At 39.1% G+C, this 21,512-nt stretch overlaps 1 protein-coding gene across 3 annotated transcripts in view; it reads left to right on the top strand.

The window, feature by feature from the left end:
- The first annotated feature begins 929 nt into the window (after nt 1-929).
- CTTNBP2 (cortactin binding protein 2) overlaps nt 930-21,512 on the top strand; it is a 114,015-nt gene continuing 93,432 nt past the window's right edge. For 2 of the 3 annotated variants that reach the window (XM_087969318.1, XM_087969319.1), the window contains exons 1-2: nt 930-1,236; nt 10,860-10,967. In XM_087969318.1, coding sequence (XP_087825444.1) covers nt 1,174-1,236; nt 10,860-10,967 — 171 coding nt within the window. In that variant the 5' untranslated portion in view covers nt 930-1,173. The remainder of the gene's footprint in view (nt 1,237-10,859; nt 10,968-21,512) is intronic. The other variant, XR_015750264.1, reaches the window with a different exon arrangement.

Here is a 21,512-nt window from a genome sequence, read left to right as displayed (position 1 = left end):
GAAGAGTTGGACAGTGACACTGGGTGCTGATTTGTACAGGGAAGAGAGCTATACTTTTTCTAGCACAAATGTTTTCTTTCTATTCCTCAAGCATTTCCACACTAGCTCCATGTAAAGAGTTCCATGCTAAAAACACTCATCCGGTTGTTGTTTTTTGGAAAAGCCCCTTCGGACAACCAGCAACTGGTAAATTTAAGGAGTGGTCTACAACGGAAACACCAGAGCTCTCAATGGCTTAACCAGATGATTTACTAAGGTTTAACACTATGATCCATCCTTGTTTAGCGTGAGGCTGAAAGAGTATAATCGTGGGACTATTACGTTTCAAACAGAAAATGGAGGGCTCTGAACGCCTACATTTGTTGTCTGTAAAAAGGGAAGGGAAGAAGGGAATGGAAGGGAGAAGGGAAAGTGATGTTTCTGATTTCCATGACCTTATTTTTAAAATGTCTTTTAAGTCTGAACTACAACGAAATGGGGGGTGTAGGAAGGGAAACATTGCTCAAGAAGGAACCTAGAGCTCAGGCACCATTTACCCAAATGGTTTCTATTGGGGTGGCTGGCGGGTCTAATGGTAGTTCACCGGCTTAATGAAAGGGAAGCAAAGAGGGGTGAGAGAAACAAGTCCCTTGGTTTATGGTGGGCTGTATACACGCATCCTCAGGAGAGCAACCGTTGGCACCCAGCGCTTCTGAATGGGATGCACCAGGACGCCGACTGGCAAAGCGTTATGATGTCAGCTTTGTGGTTGCACGACTTCACCACGCCAGCCCCGTTTTGCAGCTGCTTTTTTTTCATTCCCTCTTGCTCAAGGCGGCATGTCAAAAAACATCCGACACGGGGATAATAATTATCGGACATCCAAGAGGGCATTTTGCAAATGAAAGCAGTAGTGAGGGAAAAAAAAAAAAAAAAGCAAACCACCAGGGACGGGAAAATAATAACAACACCTCAACGGCTCCACCTCCCGGGCTTGCAGCTCGGTATCTCGGGGGCCGGAGGGAGGCGCTCCGCCGCTGGGGCCGAAGGAGTTAAAGCAGCGGCGGCGGCGGCGGCGGCGGCGGAGGGCGCCGTTGCTGCTGCTGAGGGGGGCCCGCCGTTCGCTCGCTCGCTTCGGCGCCGTTTTCCCTCTTGCCCGTAACTCGGGGGGCTCCCTCTTTGCCAGCGGGGAAAATGGCGACGGAGGGAACGAGAGGGGAGCCCGGCTCCAACGGTCGTGAGGAACCCACGGCAGCGGTAAGCGAAGAAGAAGAAGCTTGCGCGGGAAGGCGAGCCCCGCGTCCTTTATTTATTTTTTATTTTTTTTCCCCCCGGTCGGCCGAGGCTTTGGAAGAAGAGACGGGAGGCGGCGGTCCGGAGTCTTGGCTCCCAAGCGTGCGGGGGGGGTCCTGGGGAGAGATAGAGCGCGAGGAAAGGCGCGCGCGGGGCCCAGAAGGGGCTGAGGGAGAAGACGCCGCTTGACCGGCTTAGCTTGAGCTCCGTCCCCTGAGCGGGGGATGTGTGTGGAAAAGCCTCGGAGAAGGCTGAGCGGGAGGCGGGGGGGGCTTTTCCGCAGTCGCAGGATAGAGGGGATGGGCGCGGGATCCTGCTCAGAGATAGATAGTCCGCTTTGAGGAAATAGCGGGGGAGGGCCAGAGACCCTCCCCCACCCCCCAATGACCCTGGCTTGGGGTGCCTTTCGATCTAAGGGCGGCCGGCGAGGGTCTCCACAGAGAAGGAGGAGGTGACAACGTTAGAGCCGGGCCTGGTTCTTCTCCCAGGCGGCTCCCCCCTCCCCCCCATTGTTTCTCCCGCTTGCTCTCTAGTAGGGTCGGCCGGCGGCTCGACCTTCGGTACTTTCTAGTTGGGACGGGGCTGTGGGATGGCCCCCCACAACCTGCCGTGCCCGCCCGGGGTGGATGGGGGGGTTTATGGGGGAAAGGTCTCGAGCTAACGCGCCGCAGCCCCTTTCGAAGGGTGGGTCGCTTCCATTATTTCCCCATCAAACCCGGGCAAAATATATTGTGCGAAGGTTTTTGGAGCGTTTTTTTTAATTCCTGAGCTTTTTCGAATTGAGGGAGGGATGGCTCCAGGTTGGAAAAAAAAAAAAAAAGGATATTATGCTGAATAGGAAGAAAGAGAGGCCGCTTATACTGGAGACATTTACTTGCTCGGGATGCCCTTATTTCTTTGCCCCCCCATATAACGTCAGGCACCCATTGCAAAAGGGGCAGAGCTGGAATTGGTCTCTTGTTTTCATAGCTTTGGCTCGAGGCTTTCTCTCACGCGAAAACAAGCTTTTTTCGAAATCCCCCCCTCGAAATATACAAATATACAAGTAATTCTGAGGCTTTGTTCACTTCATCCGATCAAATTCCAACTTGGCAGCCTTTCCCATCCAATACCCCTTCTCCCACCCACCCCAATGTTATAGGCATGCCCTTAATAATTCTGTAATTCTTCCGTCGATTTTTCTACTTCACTTGTTTGGCTGATTTAATCTTGGTGGCGATTCTGTGGAACTGCAGAGAGAGAGAAAAAATCCATGCTTTGATTATTCCCCTGAAAGCTGTAAATCAAAGACCTCTTGTCAGCTGAGCAGCATGTGTTGCTTGTCCAGGAGTTGCAAAAGGTTATTTCTCACTAGCACTCTTTGAGGAAAAAGTAGCAGAAAAGTTGAGGTTTATCCCTCCCATTAAGGTTGTTCTTTGGGATTATTATTGCATTTGCTCCAGTAAGTTCTTCTCTTTTCAGTAATTAAAGCAAAAAAATAATAATAACTTTAGAGCAGCCTTGCACAGTCTGGTTCTCTTCAAGATTGTGTTGGAGAGCAGATTCTCATATTCCTGTGTGGTCTGGAAATCTTGCTTTTGTAGCTCAAGACATTTGGGGGAGAGGGGGGTGAAAGTTGAGGAAATCTGATGAGAAGATGGTTATAGAACTTGACCTTTAGACAAAATCTCTAGGGCAATGATTGAGAGGATAAAAAAACAGTCAAAAAGAAAAGTAGGTCACAACCGGTATTTCCTGCGCAAAACAAACAGAAACATCAGGCTGTGTGTATTCATACTAAAGACATGAATTTGAGAAACTAAATTGGACCGTGGAATCCACAATACTGATTGTTTGGAAAAAATAATTTCTGGGGATGATGTAAAAGAAATCCCAGTTTTAAGTTTTGTAATATAATTCACCATATTTGTTTAGTTTTACAATACACATATTTTGATTAAAATCATTTAAACTACTTGAAATAATGCTGATCTGCTGAATAGATTCTGGGATGGCCATAGAGAGTTACCTAGATGAATTGATTGTTCCTACCTAAAGCGAGGCAAGCTTCATAAAATAAATATTCAAGTACTGTATTTAGCAAAAGAGAAAAATGCCATTCAAATCCATGATCCATCTAGTCCAGTCCACCTAATTTATCACTGCTTTTTGTCTGCAGGATGAGGTTTCACATAGAACTATCCCCCCCACCTTTTATGGAAATTCTGGTAATTGAACTTGGGATCAAAAATGTTCTATAATTAAACTAAGGTCCTTTTCCGTGTTGCAGAATGAATTAAACATATATGTAGATGACATTTGCAACACACCATGAAAGTAGAAACATACTTTATATGCAGGAAGTCAAGACATGGAAATGGATTTCTACATGTACAAGGGAATTTTTCTGCCCCTGCACCCACCCACACCTTCCCAGTACAAGCCTTCTGATCTGTTCTGGAAAAGCTTACCATCCCCTGGAGCCAAAGAATGGGGAATTTGTCATTAGATCCCATCCCTGGAAGGCTATTTATAAGCAGTCCCCCTACTAAAAGGTTGCTGCTTTAAGGTTGGTGAAGGGAGACTTTTCATTCTGATAACCAGTGCATTTAAATTGACATAAAAAGAGATCCAGCTCTAGCCAAAATGACATTTTAAAAAACTTGTTGGGCGGGGGGGCACACACCTTGGACTAAGCCTCGTTGCTATGAGTGGAACTTGTATCTCATTAAATGTGCGTAAGAATGGAACAGTTACTGGTGCTTTATGACTAAGGAAAGCTGATTTCTTTATTAACAGGTAGATTTTGCATTGTTGGCTAGGTCTCAAATTAATGTGCGATTTAGCAGTTATCCTTCCACCATTGGCCTTTCAATAGAACTGAAATTTGGCTTGCTTTTTACAGACCCCCAAAATTTAGCAATATCGTGTTATAAACAGGGAACAGCAATTGTTGGACAGCAGCCTTCTTTTGTTATAAAGTTTTGGGATAAGATTGCCATTTTGAATTTGTCAGCCCTCAATGTTTTGTTCTAACTACTGCTTCGGAACATATTATTAAAGGAAAAACAAAACAGAACCCAGTAAGTTTTAGCAACAATGTTGGCAGGCTTTTGCTGGAAAAAAATGTATAGAATATTATGAAAAATAACTCTGCCTTTGAATGTCAGCAGGAAATGTATGACTGGGAGAGGAGTGAAGAGGAAAGCTTTTTAATAGAAATATTTGGGAATGAAGCCAAAATTCTTCCCAATTTATGTTTTCCTGAACTAAGCAAAGCTTAGTTGGGGTGGGAGAAGGGGGTTGCAAACCTTAGTATCTGCTTTGTTGCCATGGTAATACTGACAAGGGAAAAACATGAAGGCACGACTCACACCTACAGGAAGCTCTAAGACACCTTCTCGGAGAAGCATCTCTAGAAACTGTCCTAAAAGATTGATGTCCCCATGACATTCAGAAAGGCACAGGTTCACATTCCACCTTCTCAAAAGGAACACCGGTTGGTTTCCTTGATGCCTTTTTACAAGACATTAGAAAATCTGCAGCAGACCAGACCATAAGGAGATACAGTAGTAACTGGATTTCCTACCAAACATATTCTGATTTTTACATGAGGTGAGCAACCTTTGATGTTTCAGAGGTTTCAGCATCGAGGGCATCTGTTGGTCCTCGGCTATGCCGGCTGGCGCTGATAGGATTACCTTCACATGATTCATGAAGTCACATTTCCTGAGTAACAGCAATGCTAATTATTGCTCCATTGCATAGGAAGGTTCTTGACTCGTGTTAATTCCATTTCCCCCATGTGAAATTTGTTTCAAACAACGTGCATGCAACTATACATATGTAGTGATGGTACTATATGTTACAGATTTTTCAAGAAGCTTGTTTTTCTTGGTTTCTATTTTATATTAAGAATATAATAATTTGCCTGAAGCTACTTGTAAGCTATAACTCAAGGATTGTTTCAATCATTACATTGCATAATAGAACTTCTGCTTTCTATAGTCACATGCATTGTCAACTGATGGTAATTAGTTTACAGTAAATTAATTCACTATTAAGTTAATGCAGGTGCTTCTGGATTTTTTTGGAGATGTACAAATCTGTGAACTGCATTTTTTTTTTTTTCAAATCTTCTCTTGGGGACTTTTATTTTACAGACTCACATGTGGTACCTTCTTGTGCATTTGATTGTATTGCAGTAAATTCTAGACATATTCTAGAATCCCAGAATATGGAGGGGTTTTACTGTAAAAACATGAGAATGGGACTTCTGTCCTATGTGCTGTCTCTCCTGATGGTCAGTCCCATGCACTTAGAGACTTATAAGAATTAGCAAGGAAATGACAGTACTCTGACTGACATTCACTACTAATATTTTATTTTGCCTGTGATTCAGACGGTGTGGCACATAGCCATGTAGATTAGAATCAATTATTTTCTTTCCTGAATAATTGGCCTAAATCCCTTTGAAACTAGTTTTAGGGGCAGCATCACATATGATGACAGCAATTTTCAGCAAATTCTTGCTTCACAAGGAGCAGAGATCAAGTTTTTAAGGCAATGTTTCTCAACCTTGGCACCAAGATAAGTCGACGACTTCAACTCCCAGAATTCCCCAACCAGCATGGAAGCTGGAGAATTCTGGGAATTGAAGACCATAGCATTTGAGATTGCCAAAGTTGAGAAACATTACTACAGGGATATTGAACTGATAATATATACTGTATATAGCCATATGATATCCTGAAGTTGCCCTTTGTAAAAAATGTGGTGAACAAGCCTTTTTTCACGATACTTGTACACTTTGCTTCACTAGGGATTTCATGGTTTATTTAACACAATTGGTTGCACATGTGAATCTTGCAATAATAATATGCATACAATCCCTTATAATGGGCCACATAGGAACCGGTAGAGAGTAGTCAATGTACTTCAGAAGAAAGCAAGACTTTTAATTATTCTTTTAAAAATAAAATGACAAAAATATTGTGATCTTACTGCATCCTCCATTACTGCCATCACACATTTATATTACGTGTACAGTTACAGACTTTGTATATAATGCATCTTGGTTTTATGAAAGATGGCCTTGACACTTTGGTAGCATATTACAGTGTATTTGAAGCATTGTGCAGGCTTAGAATGTAGCTGACATCTATTTTGCATTCATTATAAAGTTGCACCATGGAAAAGCAGATGTGCTATTTTGATTTTACTCTTGCTTTGAAACACCTAATTAGGTCAGCTAGTAATAAGGACTTTATATGTAGTTTGTAAGCTTGCGCTGAACAGAATTGCATTGGCAAGATTTGGTATGAGGGTTATGGGTTATATATCCCATTTATAATTTATTTTAATACTTGTAAATAACTATCCAAAGGTTATATTCCATAGATATGGGCTATCAGCCAGCCATCTGGTGGTCTTCTAGGTTCTTTGCAACTCAGATCTGATTTTTTACATACATCACCAGCAAACACGCTCTTGCATATAAACCATAAGTAATTGTTTCCTAAGTAAATTGTTGACTGCCGCTGTTATTGCACTGAATGCACTGAAATGCATTTGGGTCTGTAGCTAATAGTTGTACGTGTATATATATATGCATATACCTGGGTTCAGCTATCACAAACCACAGATGGGAAACATCAGCATCTACTGAAATACTGAATTTGACAGACCTGTGATTTGACTTAGTGCACAGTATCTTTTTTGATGTTCTTAAAAAGGACTGCTGTGCAGGAAAGAAACTCCCCTTTTCTACTTTATTGTGAATATAACAAGATAGCACAAAACTGCTAACAGCCAATCTCAAATGTTCAGTGACCTTGAGAATGTACCTGTTTAATATTATTTATGCTATGGTTTATCAATGTAAACAGAACCAGCAGAAGTTTAAAAATGTCTAACTGAGCATTTTAATCCCATTTTTCTTCTAAACCCTACTAGATTTATATACAGGGTTCTCAGATTTCTTATTTGCTGTACTAAATTTTTAATATACTTAGGAGTTTCTAGGCAGGCTGATTCTGGCACAGATGTTATCCTTGTGTTACATTGGCTGAGTGCTTACTGCAGATATATTTTGATTTTTTTTCCCCCAGCACAAGTGAGTTTTTAATGATGTTCAAGAGCAGGAACAGACCTTCCCATAGGAAATAAAAGCTATTATAAATGCACCTACTTTTCTTGTCACGAATTTTATCTACCACCCATTCTGATAATTTCAAATCAGCTTCTTTTATTTTGCCACTTTTGAGCTCTTGCAAATTATTTGTCAAAGAACTTGGTGGAGAGTACTAGAAAAAATAATATCCTCCAAAGAATAAGTTTGAATGAAGAAGAGATGAAGAACTTTAGTTTACTTTTGCTCCCCTTAAGCAACTGGTATCTATTGTTCTGAAATTCAGAGTAACAGAATAGACTTTGAAGGAATTTGCAATAATCTTTACTCCAAATAATAACAAGGTGGAAGCAAAGAGAATAGGAAAAAACTCTCTTTGCTGTCATGCAGTTGTCTGAATTCTGCAGCCCAAATTTAGTAGCTATAAGTCTGTAGTTCCTTCTCATGGATATGCAGGTTCTTTGCCCATTTGAAATGGCTACGTTGATGCAGATTTCTAATGTGCACTCTGTCATTAATGTAGCATATTAAAGGAGTTGATCCAGACCCCTCTACACTAGTAAACTCTGGATTGCTATGTAAAGAAAACTCATGTCACCATCCATATACATGCATGATTGGAATAAACTCCTTGAAGTAAAGTTGCTACTGAGCAAACATGAATAAACTTCTGAGTGAGAGATTATCAAAGATTATCATAGTATGCCATCTCGGTTATAACCCCTGTCCAATATCAATAACATGGGCAGGACTTAATTGTCAGGTGAGTGCAGATATATTGTCATAAATTGCTGATGCATTGGTGTATCTGTAAGGTTTGGCAGTGGAGTCACATGAGTAATACACACACACGTACATACAAATATTGATTGCTTCTCTGAATTGAATATACTGTATCACATAAAATGATGTAACAACTAAAACTGTTCTGTAATAGTACAGAAAACATTACACAATAGCACTATATAATATATTTTTATCAAAGGCTGAAATATCTTCAGTATTAAAGTAGCTGCAGGACCACAAATGACATAAAAGCTAACATGAAAAGGGGAAAAATGTTAAGGTGTGCTGAAAGACAAGAAGAGAAAATATGTTGTCCCTGCAAAGGAGAAGGCCAGAGAACCTGTGCATTTGTTGATACAGCTGCCTTGGCTCTGAATAAGGCAACCTAGGGCCCTCCAGATGTGGATTGCAAGTCTGATCATTTGAATTGCTAATGCAGTAAAATTCTGGGTAGCTTTGTTCTGTCAGTCCCCCTGCATTCAACAAAATTTACTTCTGAGTAAGTACATTTAGGTTTCTAGGCATTAACTTAGCCCTTGGAGTCAAAAAGGTTGTGAAATTTTATTGTTGCAAATTATGAAATAACTTGATCTACATTTCTAGTGCATATCAGCTTTAAATTATCCAACAACTTTTCCATTTGGTAAATGTTTCAATTGAGTTAAAATGTTTCATTTCATATAAGTTCCAGTGAAAATGGAAGTTAAAAGATCAAAGTGTAGCTATGTACTTTTTCAAATGAAAGTTTTAAAATGTGCAAATAATATGAATGCCTTTATTTTCCTTTCAGAATTTTAGGAAATGTGTAGTCCATTTTTCTGAAGCATTATATATTTTGAAGGATCTGTTTTCAATTATTTCATCACCAACTCCCACACAACTAAACAATCTTTCTTTTACATAGGAATAACATTTCTAAGCTAATGGCTCATTACTGTGCAAAGATGTTATGCTTCAAGTGATTAAGCACTGGGTTTCCTCCTACTCTTCCCAAATTCACAAAGATTGAATGGATCACTTAATAATCTTGGGTGGTCATGATATTTTTAAATAATTACCATCTTTACCCTGTAAATTGTTAGTTTTCTCCCCGCCTCTACCCTGACACTTTCTGCATGATCAGGTGGGAAAGGGGCTGATAATGCCATGAAATCTTTGCAGACCTTTGTAATGCAGAAGTTTGTGGGATGCAGATACTTCCTAGAAAAAGTGGATGGTGATCTGGTAATTTCAGAAATTGTGATGTTTGACCCAGTTATGGTAAATGTGCTGCCAAAATTACTAGTAAGAGACTTTGACTGGGTCCTGTGTTTCCCAACCTTAGTAATTTTAAGATATGTGGATTTCAACTTCTAAAACAAGGGTGTCAAACTCGTGTCGTCATGGTGGCGTCACGTGATGTATCAGGACTTTCCCCCCCTTTGCTAAACTGGATGGGGGCAGGGCCAGCACGTGACGCATCTGACCCGTGGGCCACAAAGTTTGACACCCTAGAATTACCTAACCATGTTGATTGCCCAGCCAACCATGTTGATTGGGGATTCTGGGAGTTGAAGTCCATGTATCTTAAAGTTGCAAAGGTTAGGAAACTGTTATAGGAATAAGGCCAGTAATACTTACTTGTGGTTACACATTATGAGACCATATTTTGTATGCAGTTTTCTCACATATGCTCATATTTCTTTACAAAAAAGCGGACACATTATAATATTTTACGTAGAAATATAAACTTCCTTCATATATGTGTGTGTGTGTGTCTGTATTTCTGTAAAGAAATATGAGCATATGTGAATAGATGGATTTTTTTTAAAATTGCATGATTCATGAGATTGCATATGTGAGATAGGTCAAATTATAAATAAGTCCAATCAAAAATTGCAAAATAATATTTTAGTAGATTATAATTGAAGGAAAGAAACTTAATGAAAATGTCTACTCACACTATTTTTTCTAGTTGAACAGTAAATGTATATATTTGCAAGGGTTTAAACTTTCGAAGGTTGCAAATATTTATTATATGGTTTTTCCAATTTTTTTTTTTTTTTTTGCCAACAGATATATGATCCTTTGGAACAAAAGATCTATCAAGCCTTCATATTTAAAAATATATTTAAGCCTAGAATAGTGTTTGCAATATAACTTCTGGATATAATTACAATACAATTTGCCTGATATTGGCATGGTATATATTGCTAATCCTAACCAAGATATTACTGTATTTCCACACTTTCTTTAACAATGTGCTTACAAAGATTTTTTTCCCTAACAAAGTAGACATAATAACAGTATCAGACTTTTTATTTTACTTTTGAAATTCAGAATCTGTTAAAATAGTCTTTTTAAATGTGATTCAGATTTAGTTGTATCCCCTCAAAAGTTAGGCAAAAAGCAAAATTGACTGCTCAAAGGATGTTCTTGATAAATATGCTTGTAGGCAGCTTTAAAATGTGAAGTGCCAAAATTTTACAGCAAATCAGTCCCTGGCTAACTATCTTAAAGTTGAATCCCTGGTGAATCATTGCAGTTTCATTTTGGAATTGTTCAGTTTCTTGCTTGCTGTAGTGCATATGCTTGATTCTTGTGGAAAAACATTTTTTTTTCTTCCTTACTTATAAATGAACCTTGTTGCAGGAGTAATTTTATTAGATGGAACATTTTCATAGAACCTCATTTATTTACTTTTATTTTGCAGAAAAGAGAATTCGATGTGGACAGTCTCAGCAAATCAGAATTGAGGATGCTTCTGAGTATTTTAGAAGGGGAGTTGGAAGCACGAGATCTTGTGATTGAAGCTTTGAGGGTATGTCATTGATTTATTATAGATACATTTTTCAGTCTAGAACAAAAATATTGCAGAGATGTAATGATTTTAGTAATTATAGATGAATAATTAAATTTCAGTATCAGAATGGATAGTACTTGATGAACTCTGGAATTTCTGTTCAGGCTTCAGGATTGTTGGTATAGCGTTGGGGCAAGATCTTTCAAAAGATTATCCTGCAATGTCTGATTAAACAATACACTGATAATTAATACAAAAAATACTGGGCAAGTTTTACTACGGTCAAGCCCTTGGTGGCTCATAACTTATTTTATTTATTTATTTATTTATTTATTTATTTGATTTGCCAATTGTTTACAAGATAATAAGTATAAGTGTATACATAGTTGTGAATACATGAAATGGGTACATATAAGAAAAATAAAAGAATAAGAGAAACAATAGGACAGGGACGGTAGGCACGTTGGTGCGCTTATGCACGCCCCCTACAGACCTCTTAGGAAAGGGGTGAGGTCAATAGTAGACAGTCTAAGGTACCAATTGGATTTCTTGAGCAATCGAGTAAGCTAATTTACTAAAATCTTGCAAATTACTACACATATATAATTTTTGAATATAGCTAAAATCTTTCTCAGACCCATCTTCTCCCCACCTCACTTCCTCTGGACTCTGGAACCTCTTCCGTAATGGCTTTGTTTCCCACCCGAATTGCATTAGTGCCTTTTCTGTACCGTATTTATCGGCGTATAACACGCACAGGCGTATAACACGCATCTTCATTTTAAGAGGGAAATTTCAGGAAAAAAAATTAAATTTCTAAATAAAAACTTTGAAGCAAAATAAGGGTAGCTCAGAACTTTTTTTTTATTAATATTATTACCACTTATAAGGTAAATCAGTGGTCCCCAACCTTTTTTGTACCAGGGACCGGTTTCAAGCAGAAAATTTTTGCAAGGACCGGGGGAGAGAAGAGAAGGAGGCTTCGCTCTCTCGCTGCTCCACCATCCAAGGAAGAAACTGCTTCAAAGAAGCGGGGGCTTTTCCTGTCGCCGCAGCTATTCCGAAGCGCCCGTTTCACCCCCACTCCCACCCAGCGCGCTTCAATCCACAGTGTCCCATTCTGCCTGCCTGCCTGCCTGCCTTAGTTTCTGGTTGTTTGGGAGCAGCTTCGGCTGAGAATAATAACTATTCGCCTCTTTTACTCAGCCGAAGCTGTTCCGATTCAACCATTAACGAAGGCAGGCAGGCAGGCAGAACGGAGCACTGCGGGCGGGCGGGCGGGCGGACGGGTGTGGGGTGGGGAGAAACGGGCGCTTCAGGGAAGCTGCGGCGACAGGAAAAGCCCCCCGCTTCTTTGAAGTAGTTTCTTCCTGTGCTGGTGGAGGAGCGAGAGAGCGACTGAGAGAGCTGACCCAGAGAGAAGGACAGGCTTCGTTGCTTCCTCCCTCCCCTTCTTTCATTTGTGTCCTTGATCCCCGATCCCAGCAGCATTCACCGAAGGTGAAGAAAGCCGCCATTTTTTTTAAAAAAAATTCTTTGCGGCCCGGTAGAGAGTGCTCCACGGCCCGGTACCGGTCCGCGGCCCGGTGGTTGAGGACCCCTGAGGTAAATAATGCAAAATAATGCCCTCTGCTCGCACCGCCCGGCCTCCGCTCGCACCGCCCGGCCTCCGCTCGCACCGCTCGCACCGCCCGGCCTCCGCTCGCACCGCCCGGCCTCCGCTGGCTTCTTAACATTATATCGGCGTATAACACGCATACATCATTTGCCCCCTATTTTCAGGGGGAAAAAAGTGCGTGTTATACGCCGATAAATACGGTATTTCCTAAGTCTATAGGCATTTGATCACAACCAGATGATTTTTGGGACTGGGGAGGGGGAAATTTCTTTTTGAATGAATAGAAACTACATATACTCCATAGAGGGACAAAGAGTAGAGTCTACTCTGGCTACTACTAGAACAACAACAAAAGGATTCCGACTCCTGAGAGTTAAGCTATTTCTACCTGTCTATACGTGATTGTTCCATCTTGATTAACTAGTCCGGGCTGTGATTTATTTAATTATTTTATGTTATTATATTTTATTATTTTATTTTTTATTCTATATTTTATTATTTGTTGATTCCTGGCAATTGCCTGGACTAGCCTCTTCAAATTTTGGGGCGAGATTTCAGAAGTGGCTTGCCTTCGCCTGGTTCCTAGAGCGGAGAGACTCTCACTAGCCCATGTCACCCGGCTGAGTTTGGACTTAAATTGTAATTTGGACTCCTGGTTTCTAGCCTAGCGCCATAACTATTTCCCCAGACTGGGTCTCTATTCTGGACTGTGATAGAAACTACTAAATAAATAGTGAGAATCTTGTGTAATGTTTCTATTTGCAGATGTGGATTTTCTGAGCAGAACTGAAGGGGCATTTTCTTTCCACTCTTCAAGTCCATCGTTTTTGCATCTCCTTTTGCATGAAATGGAATATGTCCCATAGATGCTTTTGCATAAGAAGATTCTATTAAGTCCTCGAAAAGATTACTCTAATTTAAGTTTTAAGTGACTTATTAATTTGCCTCTAATGCCTTTTCATATCCACTGTGACCTCTGAATTCTCTGCTTCAGTTATCATTATTTCACTTTTCCATACCTAGGAAAAGTAAAATAATGATACTTATTTTCGAGTATTATTTATTAGGCATTATTTTTTTTAATTATTTATTATTTTATAATAAATTATTTATTATTTATTTGGGCATTATTTTAGGATCAAAATAAACTTCTTCTAAATTATAATCCCTGTCAGATTGAAATTTTCTGTAAAAAAAAAAAAATCCTCCCACAGCCTGAATACTTTTGCGTAGGAAGCATTCTTACTTAACAGAGGTATTCACTGACATTATCTGATTCTGTTCTGTTGTGAGTTTTTACGGTTTTTTTTATATTTAATTTTGTGCAACCAAGCAGGCAACACAAACATCACAGTCAATTTAGGAAATAAATGAATGCTTTTGTCAGTAAGTTATCTGCCAGTGAGAAGAATCATATATGGCAATAGTTTCAGACCTCAAAATACTCAAAATGAGATAATTGGATGTGGCAGTTATATGTCATTCTGAATTTACCGGTATAAATGGTTTAAATTGTTTTGGAGTTATATGCTATATTTGAGATAAGCCCCATGGGATATATGAGATTTCTTCCCGAATTAACATAGAATTTAACAAGGAATTTCTTAAACAGTTACTTCTACCATTTTCTGTAAAAACAACTACAAAGTTTACTCACGTGAATTTCCTTTTCATGAAGGTTTAATTTTATATTGTTAAATGTAGGAGATTGTGTTGAGGAGATGAGGGGAGGGCTATCTCTAGACACAAACAAGGAGCAGATGGAAGAGGCCCTTTATGGTTTATCAGAGAAACCAATAGCTTGTCATGCAAACCATTTGGGAAAAAGAAATGAAAAAGCTTCAGAGACCTCAGTGAACTCAACAATGAAAGAGAGCTGGAGTTTTCCTATCTCAGTCCCCAATATTTTATACTCTTAATTCTTGGCAGAAAAACAAATGGAAGAAATTTCACACAAATTGTGTGGAACCTGCTTCCTTAGCTTTGTTCTGCAATGAAGTAAGATTCAGGGGAAATTTGTACTAGAGAGACAATGTTTTAGTTCGAGTACCCATGGGTTGTGAGTTATAATTGGTTCTCAGTAAAGTTTCTCCCATGTTTGTATCATGTTAATATAAGGGTCTTGAAAGGGAGTTACAAACTACCCAGTGTGACACCTAAATAATTTTCTTCTCACATACATATAGAATTGGTGTACCATTCTTTTTTTAAAAAAATATTTTTTATTTTCTTTTTTTTTACATCGTAAAACATCATGGTATCAACAACGTTCTTGGCATCTACACAAGATTTTGATTTAAATATCATAATACATTATATTACATTTATCTACTATTAAATAATATCTTTAGCTATAATTACTATTCTTATATCTTTATATAGTTTGCAAAATTATATTTTACTTTCTTAAGGGTTGTTTCAATTAACATTTTTTGTCTCCCTTCTTGGTTCTGTTTTTTAGCCATTTATACCAATTGTTCCAAATTGTAAAGAATTCAGAGTCGTCTTTTTCTTTCAATTTCATTGTTAGCATATTCATCTCAGCACTTTCTGTTACTTTGTGTATTATTAGTTCTTAGTTAGGGGTATTTGGTGTTTTCCATACCTGCGCAAAGGCTATTCTGGCGGCTGTTATATGTAACACTAGGTATTTTACTTCTTTCGGTCGTCTTTCTTTAATAATTCCTAATAGGAAGGAGCACAATCTGATAGCCAGTAATCTCTTTTAACCAATTTTTAATTTGGATCCAGTATGTCCTGGCCTCGGGGCACATCCACCACATGTGATAAAATGTACCATCAACTTTTTTGCACTTCCAACATTTAGGACTCATATTGGAGTAGATTTTTACCAATCTTGTTGGGGCTAAATACCATCTATAAAACATTTTATATATGTTTTCTTTGTATGCGGCAGATACTGTTAATTTATAATTTATATTCCATATTTTTTCCCATTCCTCTAATTCTATAGTGTATCCAAAATTCTGTGCCCATGCAATCATTGTACTTTTGACTATTTCCTCTTCCGTTTTAAAATCTAATAAATATTTATATATTTTAGTTATAAATTTTTGTTCCGGTCCCATTAATATTTTATCTGGTTCTGCCCTTTGTCAAATCCAAAATCTTTCGAGTCTTTTTAATATTTATTTTGAATTTGCAAATATGGCCACCAATTGATTATAATTTTCTTTCAGTTCTTGGTTTGATTTTAATTTTCCTTGGCTATCTAATAATTCTTCATAGCTTACCATTTTCCGTAGGTCTAATCTATTTGGATGGATTATGGCTTCCATGGTTGACAGCCATCGTAGGATTTCTGTATAGTGTTTACCTTTGATTTTTTTCCAAATTGTAATCAATGAATCTCTTATTAGGTGTTGATTGAAATAGGTATGTATATTACTTTTATTTTCCCACAAAAATGCATGCCAACCTATCAAAAGGCCATGTCCTTCTAATGTTAAGATTCTCTTGTCTCTTAATTTAATCCAATCCTTAATCCAACTCAACACCGCTGCCTGATAATAAAGTTCCCATTCTGGTAGTCCTAGACCGCCTCTGCTCCTATTATCTTGTAATAGTTTCATTTTAATACATGGCTGCTTGCCCAACCAGACAAACTTGGATGTCATTTTATTTAGTTCTATAAAAAAAGATTTCCCTAATTTAATTGGAATCATTTGGAATAGATATATTAATTTGGTAAGGTATTCATTTTCAACGTTGCTATTCTTCCTAATATAGACAGTTTCAATTTGGCCCATAATTCCAATTCTTTTCTGATTTGCTTAATCAGTTTGACATAATTGTCCTCTTTTAATGATGAACATCTGGGTGATATCCAAATTCCCAGGTATTTCACCTTTTTTACTATTTGCAGTCCTATTGTATTTTCCAATTCTACTTTCTGCTTTGTTGTACAGTTTTTGACTATCATCTCAGTTTTATTTTTATTTATTTTAAATCCTGTTACTTCCCCAAATTTTTCTATTTGTTGCAACAATATTGGTCCCGAATTCATTGGATCTTCCACTACAAATACCAAATCATCAGCAAATGCCTGAACTTTATATTCCTCATTTCTAATCTTAATTCCATAAATCTCTGGGTTTTGTCTGGTTGCAGCTAGCAACACTTCTAAAGACAAGATAAATAACAGAGGTGATAATGGACACCCTTGTCTCACTCCTTTTGCAATTTCAAAATCTTCAGTACGGTCTCCATTTAATAATACCACTTGCTTTTTGATTTGAGTATATTTCTTGTAGTGTTTTTTCTATATTAGTGCCAAAATTCAGCTTTTTAATTTGATATAGCATGAATTTCCAATTAAGATTGTCGAATGCTTTTTGTGTGTCTAAACAAATTAAAGCTGCCTGTTTTTCTAGATGAGCTTCATAGAATTCAATCAAATTTAGTACTGTCCTAATATTGTTTTTAATTTGTCTATTTGGCAGGAAACCATTCTGGTCTGTGTGTATAAGTTCACTTAAAATTGGTTTCATTCTTTCTGCTAATATTGTCATAAATATCTTATAATCCGTATTTAGTAACGAGATTGGCCCATAGTTCACAATTAATTGTTGATCAGTGCCATCTTTTGCAAGTAAGGAGATGTATGCCTCGGACCAGGACCTCGGAAGTCTAGCATGCGTTAATGCCTCATTATATAGTTCCAGTAATATTGGTTCAAATATTTCAGATAAATTTTTATATAGTTCGCCCGGTAGACCATCCGGGCCTGGTGTTTTATTATTTTTTTGTTTTTGTATCACCTTTTGTAACTCTGTTAATGTTATTTCTTTATGAAGTACTTCTCTGTTTTCTTCTGAGATTGGACTCAGACCGTTTCCCTCCAAGTAGTATCTAATGTTTTTTTCCATAACATCTTCTTGCTTATAAAGCTCGCCAAAATACCTTTGCGCAATTCTCTTTTTCTCCTCCATCTGATAATACTGTCCCTTCCTCATCCTTGAGTTGCTGAATTAGTCTTTTCTCTTTCTCTATTTTTAATTTATGGGACAACCACCTTCCTGGTTTATTTGCTGATTCAAAGAAATTATGTTTAAGAGTTTTTAAGTTACGTGCATTTTCCTCAATATCTATCAAATTTAGTTCTTGTCTAATCATCCCTACTTCTTTCTTAAAAAATTGAATATGAGCTCCAAAAAGACCCAAAGAATATGGAAAATATTCTTTGGGTCTTTTTGGAGCTCATATTCAATTTTTTAAATCCTTTCTTGTAATTCGTTCTGTTTCTTCCATTTTTCTTTATTTTTCTTAGCTATATAGGCTATTGATATGCCTCTCACGAAGGCCTTTTTAGTGTCCCATAAATTTTGTAAACTAGTATGTTGCTTTAGATTAACCTTAAAGAATGTTTCTAACTCATTTTTCATTCTTGAGATATATTCTTTTTCCTTTGTTATTTGTGAATTTAATATCCATCTCCTTTTCCTTTTACTATGTCCTTTCCATGTATTTTAACCGGGCTATGGTCAGCCCATATATTAGGTATTATCTCTACTTCACTAATGTCTTTCTCAATTGCCCCATTAACCCATACCATATTGATTCTGGACCATGATTTTTGTGGACTCAAATAAAACGTATATTTCTTCTCATTTGCATTCCTCTTCCTCCATATATGTTCCAAATTGGTCTCATGTGTTAAATCAAAAAATTTTTTGGGTAAAATTCTCTTTTTTTCCTTCCTAGTCCCTTCTATACTAATATAGTCATTTTTAACATCAACAATGTCATTAAAGTCCCCTATCAAGCAAATATTTTCTTCACCTACACTAATTATTTTATCATACAATCCCTTATAAAACTTATTCTGGTTATCATTAGGGACATATATCCCCACTAATAGTAATTGTTTTTTATGTAAATTAATTTGTATCATTAAAATTCTGCCTTGTTCATCTGCATAGATTTTTTTTTGCATTTATCCCTTTTTTTACGTAAATTGATACCCCGCTTTTCTTTTGATCTGCCAGTGCTGTAAATAATAAACCCAACTTGGGATATTCTAGATATTTTTTATGCTGTTTTTGGATATGTACCTCCTGTAGGCATATAATATCAAAGTTTTGTTTAGTTAGTTTGATTAATATTTGTTTCCTCTTGATCTGGGAGTTTAATCCATTGATGTTTATTGAGGGTAATTTAATCTCTTCTTCCATTGTTAATTCTGAGTCTACCTAAATCTTCTGTTTGTTCTTGCTTCTCTTTGGGGTCTTGTTCTTAGTCCTTCTCTCCTTGGGTATTCTCTCTTTTCTTTGCCTCTCTCTTCTTGGTCCATTTCCTGTATTTCCTGTTGCTGATCTTCTTGTTGGTCCTCCTGACTCTTGCTTTCTGACTCTTCTTTACTGGTCCCCTCTTCCTCTGTTTCCATCAAATGATCGTAAAGTTCTTGCGCCTTTTCAATACTATCTATTTTTACTCTTCTTTCTTGCCACGTCACCAGTATTCCTTCAGGGACCAGCCATCGGAACCAGATGTTTCATTTATTCAGGAATATCGCCAGAGATCTGTAGTCCTTCCTCAACTCTCTTACCCACCTCAGATTTTTTTTCAAGGTCGTGATCTCTTTTTCTTTATACACCATCGGCTCGTCCTTTGTGATTCTATATACAATGTCTCTTACATTTTTTCTGGCGAACCTGATGTGGACCTCTCTAGGCAGCTTGTTTTGTCTGGCGTAGTTTGTATGGATTCGGTAGACCTCATCTAATTTTTTCACCATTTCCTGCTGGTCCCTTTGCAATGCCTCTGCTATTAAGTGGGACATTATGTCTCCCAGGTCTTCATCTTTGGATTCCATTACATTTTGGAACCTCAAATAGAATGCTGCACATTCCATTTCGAGATGGATAATCGAATCTTCTAAGTCTCTATTCATCTCTATTACTTTCCTGTCCATCCCTTTAAATCTCTTATCTGTTTGTTCAGCTTTAGTTTCTATATTCTTTATTCTTTGTTCATTCTTCTCCAGTGTCTGTTGGATCGTTCCCATCTTCTCCTCTAAATTTTCTCTCCTTGACTTTCACTTTCCTCCTCCTTCACTCCAAGTTCAGTCCGTCAATTGATGCCAAAAACGCTGTTCGTCCTCTGGTATCTTCCTTATTGGGCTAAAGCACTGCGACTTCGGTCTGCCATTGAGATGGCCGATCACTCACACGTCGGAGCAAATGAGGTCTCTCTCAAAGCTGTCAACAGCCGCCGCTGTCAAACTTCTCCTCGGGCTTCCTCACACCTTCGTCTTCCCCTCCAGGGTCTACGTGCCCCTCCACCGGGGCCTCCAAACGCACAGATTGGGGATGAGAGAGCAGAGCTTGCTCTTCTCTCCCCACCCCGCCGCAGTACTGCAACCGGAAGTCCGGATTGGTGTATCATTCTTAATGGGATATCTAAGATGATAGTTGTCACTAGCAGAGTAAACATATTTTCTTTAGAGTCACTTTTCAGGGTGAGCTAGACAGCATATAAATTTAATAAATTCATAAAATAAATAATGCATGCTGTGAACAAATAGCACATGGATATAATGCATCTAAAAGACTTATATTGTGCCACGGTTTATGAGACACAACACTCTCCAATGCATCAATAAATGCCATTTCCAAGCTGCATAATATTGACCCTATCCCAATGCTAACTAACAGCCAGATTTTTATAGTCTTCTAGAAGTCTAGGAGAGGGTTGCATAACACTGCTATGGATCCCTCCCCCCGTAGATGCAGTATTTAAGGATGAATTAAATAACAGAGTTTGAAAGGACCTTGGAGGTCTTCTAGCCTAACACCCACTGCTCAGGCAGGAAACCATTGGAGACAAATGGTTGTCCAATTTTTTTTTTCTGAAAAACCTCCACTGTTGGAACACCCACAAACTTCTGGAGACAAGACGTTCCACTGATTAATTGTTCTCACTGTTTTTAATTGTTATCAATTTTCTCAGGAAATTTTTCCTTCTCTCCTTGATTAGTTTCCATCCATTGTTTCTTGTCTTGTCTTCTTGTGCTTTGAAAAATAGATTGACCCTCTGTTCTTTGTGGCATCTCCTTAGATAGTGCAACACTGCTATCATGTCACCCCTAATTCTTCTTTTCATTAAACTAGAATACACAATTCCTGCAACCCTTCTTCGTATGTTTTAGCTTCCAATCCCCTAATCACCTTTGTTCTTCTTCTCTGCATTCTTTCTAAGTCTCAATATCTTTTTTATATCGTGGCAACCAAAACTGGGTGCGATATTCCAAGTGTGGCCTTACCAAGGCATTATAAAGTGGTATTAACACTTCACGTGATCCTGATTCTATACCTCAGTTTATGCAGCCTAGGACTGTGTTGTCTCTTTTGTTAGCTGCAGCAAACTGCTGGATCATATGCAAGTGATTGTCCACTAGGACCAGACATGACATTCTTCCGATTAAAATCGAATTCCGATTTTTCGATTTTGGGAATTGCCCGGGCGGTGCGGCGGAGCCTGGGCAGGTGGGCGTGCGGCGGCGGGCGGTGCGGCGGAGCCGGGCGGTGCGGCGGAGCCGGCGGTCCGGCGGTGCGGTGCGGCGGTGGTGCGGTGCAGTGGAGCCCGGGCGGCGCGGCGGGCGGTGTGCGCGGCGGGCAGTGCGGCGGAGCCCAGGCGGGCGGGCGGGTGGTGCGAGCAGCGGGCGGTGCGAGCGGAGCCCAGGCGGGCGGTGCGAGCGGCAGGCGGTGCGAGCGGAGCCCGGGCGGGCGGGCGGCGGGCGGTGCGGCGGAGCCCAGGCAGGCGGGCGGGCGGTGCGGCGGAGGCCGCTGAGCGGCAGGAAAAGGGAGCTGGGCAGCGATTTCTTGGTGCGCGGTGGGGGTCTCTTTTGGCCGGCCCTATTTTTTTTTCAGAGGGGAATATCATGCCTGACTAGGACTCCTTAAGGGAAAGGATCCGGTTTGTGC

The sequence above is a fragment of the Notechis scutatus genome, chromosome 6 (genome assembly GCF_049901735.1).
Source record: "Notechis scutatus isolate UNSWTSFEM ecotype Mainland chromosome 6, rNotScu1.2, whole genome shotgun sequence".
In the NCBI taxonomy this organism is placed as follows: Eukaryota; Metazoa; Chordata; class Lepidosauria; order Squamata; family Elapidae; genus Notechis; species Notechis scutatus.
Note: the sequence above shows the minus strand (reverse complement) of the source record. Positions and strands in the feature narration are given on the sequence as shown.